The sequence below is a fragment of the Mirounga angustirostris genome, unplaced genomic scaffold, assembly GCF_029215605.1.
Source record: "Mirounga angustirostris isolate CCGP_5_RB_7025 unplaced genomic scaffold, mMirAng1.0.hap1 SCAF_8, whole genome shotgun sequence".
NCBI classification, from domain to species: Eukaryota; Metazoa; Chordata; class Mammalia; order Carnivora; family Phocidae; genus Mirounga; species Mirounga angustirostris.
In genome coordinates this window covers 49,012,293-49,026,119 of record NW_026991716.1, presented here as the reverse complement: position 1 = coordinate 49,026,119, position 13,827 = coordinate 49,012,293, and the positions used below count along the sequence as shown (strand labels likewise).

The 13,827-nt window shown below is 44.5% G+C and overlaps 1 protein-coding gene and 1 long non-coding RNA gene across 2 annotated transcripts in view; one reads left to right on the top strand and one right to left on the bottom strand.

The window, feature by feature from the left end:
* Window positions 1–7,668: 7,668 nt before the first annotated feature.
* The window catches only part of LRRC1 (leucine rich repeat containing 1), a 129,240-nt gene continuing 123,081 nt past the window's right edge, over window positions 7,669–13,827 (bottom strand). Inside the window, exons 12-14 of the mRNA XM_045867025.3 lie at window positions 12,564–12,736; window positions 11,007–11,143; window positions 7,669–9,386 (exon numbers count right to left, since the gene is read on the bottom strand). Of these exons, the coding sequence (XP_045722981.1) occupies window positions 9,228–9,386; window positions 11,007–11,143; window positions 12,564–12,736 (469 nt within the window). The 3' untranslated portion in view covers window positions 7,669–9,227. The remainder of the gene's footprint in view (window positions 9,387–11,006; window positions 11,144–12,563; window positions 12,737–13,827) is intronic.
* On the top strand, window positions 9,106–11,986 carry LOC129045510 (uncharacterized). Its single transcript, XR_008505314.2, has 3 exons — window positions 9,106–9,197; window positions 10,027–10,164; window positions 11,043–11,986. It is a non-coding gene; the product is annotated as an uncharacterized LOC129045510 (long non-coding RNA).

Here is a 13,827-nt window from a genome sequence, read left to right as displayed (position 1 = left end):
GGAGAAGCAGACTCCCTGCCGAGCAGGGAGCCCGATGCGGGACTCGATCCCGGGACTCCAGGATCATGACCTGGGCCGAAGGCAGTCGCTCAACCAACTGAGCCACCCAGGTGCCCCCATATTCACCATTTCTAAAATTACATTGCCAGAAATACACATTATGTAATTGCATTTTTTTTTTTAAGATTTTATTTATTTATTTGAGAGACAGAGAATGAGAGAGAGCGAGTACATGAGAGGGGGGAGGGTCAGAGGCAGAAGCAGGCTCCCTGCCGAGCAGGGAGCCCGATGCGGGACTCGATCCCGGGACTCCAGGATCATGACCTGGGCCGAAGGCAGTCGCCCAACCAACTGAGCCACCCAGGCGCCCTACCTTAACAATTCTTATAATATTGTAGCTCTTCCTACAAGATGCTAAAGAATTTCAACTGTGGAAACTACCGGTCATGTAATGATGTTGCTCAGCCAAGCCTAGAACTGCAACGGGGCCCAGGATGGGTGCTTAGGGTGTGCTCCAGCCCCTGAGCAGCCGAAAAGAGGTGGACCCGGGCATGTGTTGCACAGCATCTCAATGTTGGCAGAGCAAAAGGTAGGACAGGTTATGCTGTTGGCGGCAGGGACCAAGGTACAGGCTGAGTTCAGCCCACGTGGGAAGCCGGGGTGTCCAGGCAGGCGGCTGGCTGTGATAAGCTGGTGGTACATCTAGCGCCCTCTAGTGGCAAAAGGTACCAGGTGGGACCCACTGACTAGAGGCAGAAACCTCTGTAAACTTTTTTTGTAAAAGGGCCAAATAACTCAAAAGGGCCACATTTTCGGCTTTGAGGGCCATTCGGTCTTTGCACATAAAGAAAAGAGCATGGCCGTGTGCCAACAAAATTTTGTTTACAAAAACAGGCAGTGAGCCATGGCTTAAGGACCTCGGCACTTGAGTATTTTAATAGGAATATTATCAAAACAGTTTGATATTGTTCCCAAACGAAATCATGGCTCGGAGAAGGCTATCATTTAGATAGTGATCACACATTAAACGAGGCTTAAAAATACACAACTTACTTGGAAATTATGTGCTAATGATTGGCACTACCATTCAGATCTTTAGGAAAATAGTTTTCTGGTATAGATAATTTTGCTTTAGTCAACGAAAATCGATGTCACTTAAATGTGAGGTATTGATTTGTATATTGCTGTACATTTCCATACCAGTTACCCATTCTGAGGATCATCCTTGAGATGACAAGGAGGAGGATAATGGATTTGGGGAGAGTAATGAAAACCTGGAACTACTGAAATAAAGCCATTTGATTTCCTTTTCCTAAGCACACTACAGTGATCTTAGCACTTCCTAGAGAACACAAGTGAGGTCTGGGATCCTGAAACTTTCAGCGATGTCACGATTGGGAGATTTCTTCTGACAGCGCACGTGTATCAGCAGATTGTGGGCTGGGGATTTTTGGCTGCCGTGTCAGGCACAGACAAAAATGGTGAGTAAGGCAGGGTTCCTCCATCGGGCAAGTCAGGAAGTGTTAATAATTTCTAACCTTGTCTGACCATCAGCATTTCCAGGCTTCCCCTGGGGTGCTCAGCCCACAAGTAAGCATAGTTTCTACTCCTGTTTGCATTTCCTCTACTCCCAGTAGCTTGTATATATTAACAAGAGGATCCTTGACATTCAGAACTCCGCTAAAAAGGACAAAGCGCTCTTCTGCTTCCTTAGGGAACAACAGTGCGCACACTTCAGGACGGCAAGAAGAGCTGGTAATTCCTGAGAGCCTACTCTGTGCTATTTCTATCATCAGATTCTCTAACACGTCTTGAAGTAGGTATTACTCCCATTGTAGAGATGAATTGACTGAGATTTGGGGAAATGAAGAAAAACTTTTCAAGGTCACAAAATTAAGTGGCATAGTTAGATTTAAATCCAGCTCTGCTTCACTAAGGGCTTTTGCTTCTTCCCATACCCCAGAGCAGTGGTTCTCTGTGTAGAGTCCCTGAGCCAGCAAGAGCGGCACCTGAGAGCTTATTCGAAATGCAAATTCCCTCATCAGAACCCAGACCTACCGAATCAGAGATGCTGGGGGCAGGACCCGGCCACCTGCTTCAGCACGGCCCCCAAGGGGCTCTGATACATGCTGAAGTTTGAAACCATTGCACATACAGTCTCCGAGAAAGAGGGGATACTGCAGTAGGTTATAGGACAGTGAGCAAGAATAGGCTTGGAAACACTGAGCAGCCCTGAACAAAATACTAAGGCGCTAAGGGAGGAGGCCAGGCAGCGGAGGCTCTGATTTTTCTGGCCACTTAATGTCCAGCTCTTTAAAGAGCAGAGCACTCCTATCATATATTGCCGCGAATAAAAGGAAAGAAACAGACAAGAGCTTCATCTTAACTTTGTTGATACCGTCTCTTCTAACAACCTATGTGCTATGTGGCATCGCTATACCGGAGATGGGGAACAAGCCAGGTAAGGGGCCCGGGGCCAAGTTACCACCAGTGACAAACCCTGGGCTTCCAAAGGGCGGCTTCGACCCAGTCCCGGGGGCACCCCAGCTCTGCCTGCTGGCGGACAGCACCACAGGGCTGGGGGGAGGTGAGGGGAATGAAGACCGGCAGTCACTGATGTGGAGGGAGTCGACATCAAGCAGGTGTCATCGAACTGGTGACGTTTTTACGTGGCACACCTTCCAGGTGTCCAGGTGAGAACACAAGGTGGATGGAGGACACAGCATCTGTCAGGGCTGTGTGAAGTGCCTCCCCGGGCGTAGCTGCCCTCCCGTAGGAAAGAGGCACAGCCAGAACACGACAACTCCCAGAGCCATCTATGGCAATGCTCCCTGACCCTCAGACGTTCCAAAACGATTAAAACCAAGAGCAACCCCAACCGAACAGACCCAACCCATAGCCCGGTTCTCGAAACTTCCCAAACCAACGCCGAAACCCGCCCCACCCACTGTGCCTCCGGGCCAATGGGCAGGACAAAAATCCAGGAAGAACATTCAATGCCCAGACAAGTAAGTGTGTTGTTTTGTTTTTCCAAGCAGTACTGACGAAGGTTTAAACAAACAAGTGCTCACACCTCCAGCCAAGGAAGGGCGGGAAGCAGCAATCAGGTGTGTGGACATGACCAACACAGGACGCTCGGGGTCCAGACAGGCGCTGACCAGCCCCCCGGAGAGCCCACTTCCTCTACGTGCTCAGCCAGTGCTTTCCCATTGGGTTCTTGGGCAACTCTGTACAAGCAGTAAGACCTCACTGATGACGGACTTGGAAAAAGGACCTAAAGAGAAGCATTTGCAGATTCTACTTATGTGGCATCGGGTAGGGGGTGTCCCTCCATCATGCCCCAGCGCCAGCAGGCTTTCCTGCCATGTAGAGACCACAAGGTCTTCTCTTTCTACAACCAGGGTGGTAGAGCCTGTTTCAAATAAAATGAAACACTGCTGAGTCACAGAAGTTTTCCATTCTTCCTGTTTTCTGCCTCTTTGATTATAGTTCCTAAATGGGAGCAATCGTTATTCGTCAAATCTTTCACAACAATGCTTTTTAAAAGGAGGATCTGAAATAATAAATCATGAGTCACCCCTCTTATTTCCCCTAAATGGCATTAAGGTCAAGTTGCAGCACTATTGATTTCCAAGTGTTCATTATCTGCCTTTTCTCCAAGGGTAGGCTATTAAAGGTAGTGAGGATAAAAATCATTCCTAACTAATTAGCTCACTCTAGAGCTACCTGCCAATTTTTGGAACGTGTTAAAGCTCTCTCGGAGAGCTGGTTACCAAACTGTCACTTCAGTCAATGTTAAAAAACATACCAAGTTTTTTTTCTGGCCTCCCACTAGCCAAATAATTTATCTCCCGTCTCTTGAGATTTGCACACAGTTTGAGAGGGTAGGACAAAGATCCCATGAATATTTCCATGGCACTTACCAAGGAACAACATAATATGGAGTGGGCAGGGGAGACGGGGAGCATTGGCTACCACAACTAGACACAAATGAAGGGTCCCAGTCAACGTAAATGGTGACTAAACTTCACTCGGTCCTGTGCCAGGCTTTGTCCATAATCTAGGCTTAAATAATCTTAAACTAAGACAGAACTGACCACAATGATAAATACAACTCCAAATATAATTACAGGTTCACTGTATTTTGACTGAGGGGAACAAAGCAAAATAAAGCAATAATCGAGACCACGGACTCCGGTCAACAGAGATGTGAATTTTAATTCCAACTCTGTCGTGTGCTATTTGATCACGGAAAAGTTATTAAAACTATCTGAATCTTAATTCTCTCCTTTGTGAAATGAGGACGTCACCACTTACGTCAGGGGGTTGTTCCGAAAAACTGAGACTGTGTTCAGTTAGCTTGGTGTTTGGCACATAGTGAGTGCTCAGTAAGCAGGGCCACTGTCACCACCATGTCGCTACCCCAAAGGGACGGCTCATTACTGGTTTTAGAAATTAAATGATGATGCCTCCAAAGGTCCTTGGAGGATCAGCCCCATCAGATTCGTACCCAGTCAGAACTCAAGGGCCTTGGTCTCTCACACTGACTGCCCACTCTCGCAGTTTAAAATGACACCGTCCTTCCGGCGGACTGTGAGGCACAAGCATTCTTCTCCAACCTTCCATACAACCTGCTGAACAAAAGTAACCCGATCAGGTTCTTCTGGTCGGTTTCCCTCTCCCGGCAGCTGTCAGCTTTTCAAAAGAAAAAGCTCCAGCAAGGTGGGAGTGTCCTCTCCACTCCCCAAATCGGGCTGCATTTACTTATTGTATCCCGGTTTTTCTCCATGGATGAGCTATTTCTTAAATCCACCTTCCCCTCCTGATACATAAAAGCCTCAGAGGTCTCCCTTTGAGAAAGGAGACAGAAAAGGAGGAAGTAATGAAAATCAAAATGAAATAAAGTAGACGTAAGACAGTAAATGAGCACAAGAGACCCGGACCTTAGAAACCTGAGGACGTTGTGCGGAAATGCAGAGAGACCCTCTTCTCAGCCAGAGGTTTAATGCTTTCTTGTAGAAACCAGCTTCATCTTGAGGCTAGCCAGCTAGTAAGTCCACTTACAAAGAGGGGGCTGCTGTGAGACCATGGCTAACCTCACCATTAAGTGAGCTGACGTGACAATTTAAGATTTCCCTCCCCAATTAGGTAACTCAAGGGTCTCTATGCGACACCCACAGGTGAGAAAGTTTTCTCTGCCAGAGAGCCATTGTGGTGCCCTCATTTCTGAGGGACACTGCACTCGTGATCACATACTGCTGGCTCGGGTAGGGACTGCGGAGCTGCTAATAACACTGTTTAACAACAGCAAGACCTGTAATAACAGCAGCCACTCACTTCCGGAGAGCTGATGTTTCATGTCTCCCACTTAATCCCCACTCTAAGACTGTGAGAAGTCTTACTGCCCCATTTTAGAGATGAGGGAACTGAGGCCCGGTGACATTAAGTAGCTCATCCAAAGCCACGTGGAGGGGCTGGGATTCAAACCCGTATCTACATGATGCCAGTGCTGGGCTATGCTTGAAAAACCTTTAACTCCAAGGTGCTACTTTAAAGGGCCTATCTGTGCCCTGCCTTTCCTAAGTTTTTAAATTGTTTCACTGTGCAGTCTTCTTACGGATATATTTTATTTTTTATTTTTAAAGATTTTATTTGAGAGAGAGCAAGAGAGCACAAGGAGGGGGAGAGGCAGAGGGGGGAGGGAGAAGCAGGCTCCCCACTGAGCAGGGAGCCCTATGTGGGGCTCAATCCCAGGACCCCGGGATCATGACCTGAGCCCCTGAGCCGAAGGCAGATGCTTAACCGACTGAGCCACCCAGGTGCCCCTTATGGATATATTTTAAAACACAATTCGGTTCCTTTAAAATAGCTAGGTCTTGGGTTGATAACTTTTGAAGCTGAGTGATAGGTATATGGGGGTTCATTATATAATTCTACTTTTGTATGTTTTTGACTATCTGTAAAAAAAAGTTTGGGTGTTTTTGTGGGTTTTGTGTGTGTGTGTGTGTAGTTTTTGAATTGGTTCTTTGGAAATTTGGGTGAGTCGATATGAATTGCTGGAGCAAGATTTCAACTCTCCCCGATGTCGCTGAGCTACAAGAACCCTGACCGCCTTCTACGAATAAGCAGCTGCAGGGCTGTCCCTCCTCAGTGGGTGTCGGTCACTTTTACACGGTGAGACCTGGCTGTTCAGAGTACCTTTCAGACGAAGGCAGAATCTTTCCCAGCCTCCACCCCACCCACGAAGCGTGTCTTCTCAGGCCTGGGAGATTTCCCAAGAGGCGGCAGGCTGCTTTGGCAGGCTGCACCCGCACCTCCACCTGGGCTTCCTTACCTGGGACAGCTACCTAAGAAGTTTTTAGGTAGAAAGATTGGGTTGGTCAGGACCACGCCTCCAAACTTGCCCAGAAGACAAAAACAAAAACAAAAACAACAACACAACATCCAGGCAAATGGTTCTAGTTTTCTTACCTGTACCTCTTTTCCAACAGTGACTTCCATTATTTCAACCCAATTTTTTTTTTCTATTTTATCCACTTAGGCATAATTCCCTGGCTAAAAACAGGAAATAAGGGGCCACAAATAAAAGTGGGTGAACAGGTCATAATAATCTTTCCTGCTTTTACCTGTCACTCCCACAATACAAACAGGCAGGCCATACACTGAACTCCTCCCTTTCCTGAAGGAAGGGCCAGACTGCGGGGTGGGGGCCGCCAGTGCTCCGCTAGGAAAAGGTCAGGAAATTTTGGCACTAGCCTCCTCACAAGGGACAGGTATCCTTTCGCATAATTAGGTTTTCCTTCTAATGACAAGAGAGGCTTCACTGGAAAAGACTGGCATGTTCTTGAGTTGGGTCTCTTTGGTTGATGCTGTTTCCATCATGAGGTGTAAGCCTGGTCCCGGCACCCTGAAGGTAAAGGGCACAGCAGTGTCACCCAGCACGAACAAGTAAAATGAAAGTAACTTTTCCCTTCGCAAGGAAGGGGAAAACAAAATCCCAGAAACTGAAAACAAAACAACACACAAAACAGGCGAACGTGTGGTAAAGAAGGGCAGCCAAAGAAAACAGATAATTACCTACATAAAATTTCCTAGAAAAATTTAAGCACACCCTCTATTCTGCCCACTACATTCCCCCAAAAGCCAGGATAAACTGAGTGGTAAAGGGTGGGCTTTATATGAAAACAAACAAACAAAAAACACCATTCAAGTTCTATTTGTTCTTTAGCATCAAGATTACTCTCCTTAAATAAAACGAATTTGCTTATCAGTCCATGAGTTTAGTGGCATCATCTTCACAGGCCTAAAGCAGAGTATGACAAAATCTTAAAATGGAGAAAAACCAAACAGGGACTCAGATTGGGGAGCAAGGTATGAAACTGACTAGCCAAAAACCACTTATAACCCATGGTACTTCCAGTTCAATAAATAGATTTTAAAATAAATAAATAAACACACACACACACACACAAACAACTTAAAAAGCAAAATGAACCCAGTAAGTAAATGCATAGCTGTAGTAGAAGGTGTATTTGGTTGGTTGAAAGCAGGTTTCTATGGAGTCCAACTGGCCAGACAGCCACAACCCAAAGTTATTAGCCAGAGAGAAAGGCAGTTCTGGGGTCTGTGCTGTGTGCAAAACGGCAAGCAATTAACTCAAAACTGACCAGTAGTTTAGATATTTAATGGATGGGAGTGCATCGTCAAAGAACTCAGCTACTTGCCACCATCTGAACATACAAGATGATAATTAATTTTAAAAAGTTGTATGGTTAATTACAGGGCGATTTTATTTCATGGAGAGAAAACAAAAAACCAACAATATCGTGATTTTCCTAGATACCACATAGTGACTGGCACTTTTCATTTCTCTTTTATGACATTATACCAAAAAAAAAAAAAAAAAAAAAGGAAAGAAATCAAACACACCAAAACATACCCCCATGCCCCTTAAATTAGCAGATTTAAAATTAAAACTTGAAGCAAGGATTTGTTATACTTTGATTCAAACTCTATTTACAAATTAAATTGCACTTACAAAGATAGCAACATTTCTAATATGGTTATTTTGCTTTATTGTGGTTTTATATCTCATTATAAAACTTTTAAAGCTTTCTTCCATAAAAATCATACTTTCTTTTGCAGTACATAATTCATTTATCCACTGAATTTCTGAGCCGGTTTTCTCCTTTTGTGCTTTTCTGATCTATTTTATTTTACAAATGGCATATACCTTCCAAATAGCTACAATCAGACACTGCACTCATAAGAGACTCATTCATAAAAAGTTAAAGTGTAAGACATGAAATATTAGCAGTCTAATCCTTTGGTTCATCTTTAAAAAAAAAAAAATCAACTGATAAAATTTACAAATTGGTGGTAACTCTTCTTTTTGGTTAAAAACGAATCCACCAGGTAGATTACTGATTAAAATCCAACACTGCTTTAAAAGTGGCACGTTCCTAGTCTCGTCTCACTGCTCAGGGATGCCGCTGCGTTCAACTGGTTTGACATGATTCAGGATACAGTAAGGCACAAGTGGATGGTACAAGTGAAAACAAATACTTTAGGACTGTTCTTTTTTTTCTGCACAAATACTAAAATATGTACCGTTTCCAAGATAAAATAACAAAAAAGAAAAACGCATTTTTTTTTTTGCTACGAAATACCTATACAAAATTTTTAAATTTACACCATCTGAGCTGCCAAAAAGTTTTTTTAAAAAGGATCAGTTATGCCCCATACATAAAACTCTCTCTCACCAGTAGGTCCAGGAGAACTTGGGCTCAAAATGTCCCAGCACTTTACGGGAGGGAGGAGGATCAACGAAATTCCCCTTCCTGCACTCCCTTACCCCAACATAAGACAGAAACAAAGGTCAGATGTTTACAGTAGTGTATTCTACTTGGGACAAACGACTGGAAGTCAGAGGAAGGGCGGCACACCGGGGGCGCACCGGCTGCCCCGACTGGCTGAGGAGCCGGAGTAAGGCACTTCCATCGGGAGAGCAGCAGCCCAGCGCGCGGCGTGGGCGGTGACGCGCAGTGCGTGCCCACGTTCCGGGGCGGTGACGCGCACGCACCCACGTTCCTGGGCGGTGGCGCGCACGTGCCCACGTTCCGGGGAAGCCCCAGGACTGCGCGAGGCTCCTGGGGAGGAAGGAGGCAGGATCTCGACAGCAGGGGAAGACACGGGAGGTACGGGAGGTAAAATTCGGAGGTGGAATTCTATACGGAAGTGGTCACTCGGTCAATGGCGTGATTGACCTCGTTTTTGTTTGAATCCAGTCCTTTAGCAGCATTCATGTCATTCCGCAAATTCTCCACTGTCTTTTTCATGTTCTTTAGCTCCCCTGGGTGTGGCGTGGCTCGCCGCAGAAGTGTTCTCTGAAAACAAGCAGGGGAGTGAGCGTGTGGGTTTTATGCCGTTCCGCTTTCAAACACGCAGCTTCAAGGTGGGGGCGCTCGGGGACAAAGCTTCCTTTCGCGGGGGCGCAGGAGCTAAGAGGGGCGGAAGCGCCTCCTCTGGAGCCCTGTGCGCTTACGAGCTGCTTACTAGCAGCTCGTGGAAGATGAAGGTATCGCGTCTAAGTTACCGAGTCCACATAGAAGGATTACTTTCAGAATAAAAGAGTACTTTGTAAAATGTAAGATTAGCTTAAGATAAAAATAAAGACCCATGAAGGGCAAGGAAACAAAGATTTTTAAGATGTTAGTGTGCGGTGTGAAGAAAGAAAAAGATAAGGGGGTAAACAGATTCTAACTTAAAATCACTGCACTGGTCTACTACTATCTTAAGTGGTTCTGGCTTCCTTCAACCCTGGCGGCATGGGAGTGGAAGGAAAAGGGAAGCGAGAGAAGGGCTTCTTTTCTGACTGCGCTGCTGTGTGTGTTATTCATATTGCCTACTAAAGAGAGCTCACATTCTTCTAATAAAGGCCACAGTGCTGGGAGTGAAGTGTCAGGGAAGGGACAGTCTTTAAAACATTGTATTATCTGACATGTCCCGTGCTCTCTGGCTCCTAAGACAGCATTTCCGTCTTGTAAATGGCCTGTCCAGGAGTTTCAGGAGGAGGAGCCTAGAGAAGGGTGACACAACACCGCAAGGGCACTACTGAGGCAGTGAAGGAACTGGTGAAATCCTCACCCTCCAGCAAGCCACCAGGTAAGCACTGATGACTCCTTTCTGCTGAAGTCACTTGGTCGTGCCTAATTCCTATTCTGCGCTCCACTACAGTAAACACATAAAATCCCATTTGGTGACAGCTGGAATAACAAAGACCACAGGCAGTCTTTTGCTTTGGGGGCTGCAGGTACTCCCTCTAAGCTCCGCTTATGAAAATCTCAGCACTAGGAGTTTAAGACGCCCAAGTCAACTTGTAGTAATATTTCAAGAGTTGTCACGGACTCCTGGAGACCTCGGCAGGCCGAGAGACATTTTTTAAAGTGTGGGTATGTGCTTGGAAATTAGAGTAAGGCTAAGTAGTACTTTCAAATCTATTCCTGATTTTTGGATGAAAACTTGTAAATTAGCCCAACTAAGATGGCAAGCACTCCGCCTGAGGGTGGAGAGAATGATTACATAAAGGAGAGAGAGAAGCACAGCTCCACAGAAGGCAAGCCAAGTCACGCTGTGAAGTGTGAATGGAGTCATCATGGTACACCTCTAAATGGTGGTGGGAAAGAGACTTCATTCACCAAGAACAACAAAAACAGAACAAATTCCCAATCAGTTTTGTGGAGCCAAGAAGGGATACTATCACAAATAAAGAATAAGAGTATAAACTATTCAAGAAAAAAACCCAAAAGTTCCATTTGCTTTATATACATTTGGTGAATCAGTACCTAGAAATACCTAATTTTGTCTTCTAAAAAAATTCTTATATGCTAAAGGCAAAGCAGAGAACAATTTGAAATTAACAGAAATCCTTATTAGGTGCCACTCTTATCTTGGAAAGGTTTTAAATTTTGAATTTTCAGGGAGGCCAACAATCTCCATTTCCATACCGTCTCATTGTCTTCTTCATCTCTTTCATCTTCCAGAAATCGGATTGCACTGACTCTGTTCACCGCACGCTCATTCCAAGCCTCGTCCGGGACATCATTTACCAAGCACTCCAGTGCCCCACAGCGAGGCAGGTTCTCTGTCATGGCAAAGACCACATCAGCTGGGAACTTGGGTTTGTGTGACTAGTAACTGCTATGCAGTACTTCAAAAAATTTAAAACAAAAAGAAAAAAATCTGGGACAGGGTCACCCTTTCTTTTTAATGATGCATAATTCTATTTGAGATCATATAAAATATCTGCTAAATTAATGTTTAGTATCTCATTACAGAATGTCATCATAATTTATAGAATCCTTTTTCACAATTCTTTTCTATACACTAACTGTAAAAACTTTCTCATGAGGGGTGCCTGGGTGGCTCAGTGGGTTAAGCATCCGATTCTTGATCTCAGCTCAGGTTTTGATCTCAGGGTCGTGAGTTCAGGCCCCAGGTTGGGCTCCACGTTGAGCATGGAGCCTTCTTTTTTTTTTTTTTTTTTAATTTTTATTTTTATTCTTATGTTGATCCCCATACATTACATCATTAGTTTTAGATGAAGTGTTCCATGATTCATTGTTTGTGCATAACACCCAGTGCTCCAGAGCATGGAGCCTTCTTAAAAACAAAAGAAAAAAAATAAAAAACCTTTTACATGACAGTGATGGGGCTGCACATGTTGGACACTAGTACTTTCCTTAGTAACACATTCTGCTGTTTTCCCCTTGGGGTCTTAAAAGCTCCTCTAACAAGGCTGAAATTGGCAAGAGGGTTTTGGGGCCTTTCCACCTAGGGGACTCCCATTCTCCCAGAGCACTCTAGTTCTCTTCTATCAAAACCAGCTCTCAGCAAAAGATTTATAATGGCAATTTGATGTTAGTGCAAATATTTTTTAAAACCACACATAATTTACAAAACAAAGATACAATGACTTAAAATAACAGATTGGCTTAAAAACTATTTGTCCGTGGGGGCGCCTGGGTGGCTCAGTCAGTTAAACACTGACTCTTGATTTCAGCTCGGGTCATTATTTCAGGGTAGTGAGATCAAGTCCTGGTCAGGCTCTGCGCTCAGTGTGGAGTCGGCTTGAGATCTCTCTCCCTCTCCCTTTGCCCCTCCCACTCGTGTTCTATCTCTCTAAAATAAACAAATAAATAAATAAATCTTAAAAAAAAAACAAAACTGTCAGTGGTGTTCAATACTAATCCTCTAAACCACCAGTCTGGATTTTAAGGGACTCTGTCAACTTTTTTAAGAGTATTTGTACTTTCAGCCTTGGTGATAATTCAAACCCAAAAGGCTGTTTAAGCAAATTTCAGGTATGATAAGCAGGTGTGAGGGGTACTTTTTCTTCGAAGGTGCAGGGGAACGAACCTTCCCAGAGGACACCCAGAGTGACCTCACGCGGGCTAGGGGCACATTAGACGAGTTACAGACACACGTGGGAGTAAGAGGTCTTATGGATAGGTATTAGCTCCTACTAATTCTCGTAGCCATGTGAGTATTGTTCTTAATTTCACCTTGGCAAGCAGGTTCAGAAGGCAGCTGAGGAAGCAAGACACAGGTCAAAATCTTCTCTCCTGTGGTGTGGTCTGTGTCCGTCTGGAATGTGAGCAGGGGCTGAGATTGGTTGTCAGACAACCACAAAGCCTTCAGCTTCAAGGCGGTCAGGGATAAAGGCAGATGTAACAGCCTAATTTAAAACAAAAGGAGACATCAAGGTCTCAGATTTTATAATTACATCAATCCCTATCAATACAGATAGAAAAAAAACCATTAAAAAGAACCTCATGGATTCAACATGGAACAGGATGTTATGTTTATAATAAAATCCTTGGTGTACTCTTTGTGAGCACACTCCTCGGCCCGTCACTGTGCGTCCCTCTTCTGCTGTCATCTCTCTCGTCAGCACCTCTGGCCACAGGGCAGAACATTAGGAGGTTTCGATTTAAAGAGGAAAAGAAGCCAGTGTGACTGTGGAAGGACCCAAAAGCAGGAGTTCTTACTGAGTCAATGGCAAAAGCCTCCCTGACAATGACATGTTTTCAGTAGCACTTGGCAAATGAGGAAGAACGGAAGGAGATGCCTAGGGTGCTAAAGAGTTTAAGTGGCAGTTATAATAAAGATTAAAACATTTTCTTCCTGCACTGCATTTTCTTTCTCTGAGGAGATTATTTTAGGTATCCATGTTAAACTTGTATCTTCTAGTTTCTAGAAGCTCCCACTTCCCCAGACTCCTATGTGATAATTAATGTCCATTTCACATTGTTTTAGTTTCAAATGAGATCGTATATATTAAAGCTTTAAAAACTATAATGTGACACCTAAAGATTAATTTTATATTAATGTTCGCACACGTGTCTGACAGAGCAGCTGCACCCATTTAACTCTATTTAGCCAAGACCAGCACTGGGAATCATATATAGTGCGTACTTGCCAAAGATTACTTTAGTGCAGTAGTTCTTAACCAGGGGCACTTCTGCCCCAGGGACATCTGGCAATGTCTGTACACATTTTTGGGCGGTGCTATTGGCATCTAGTGGGTAGAGGCCAGGGATGTTGCTAAACATCCTATAATGCATAGGACAGCCTCCACAACAAAGAAGTACCTGGCCCAAAATGCCAACAGGGCTTGGGGTGAAAAGACTGCTTTAGTAAAAACCAATGCTTTATACAAGTCTACTAATGCACTGTGAAAACAACCAAACCTCTGCAGATACCAGGAATTTAAGGTTTAATGAAACTAAGGTTGTATTTGATCAAGTATTTTTACTCTAAAGATGG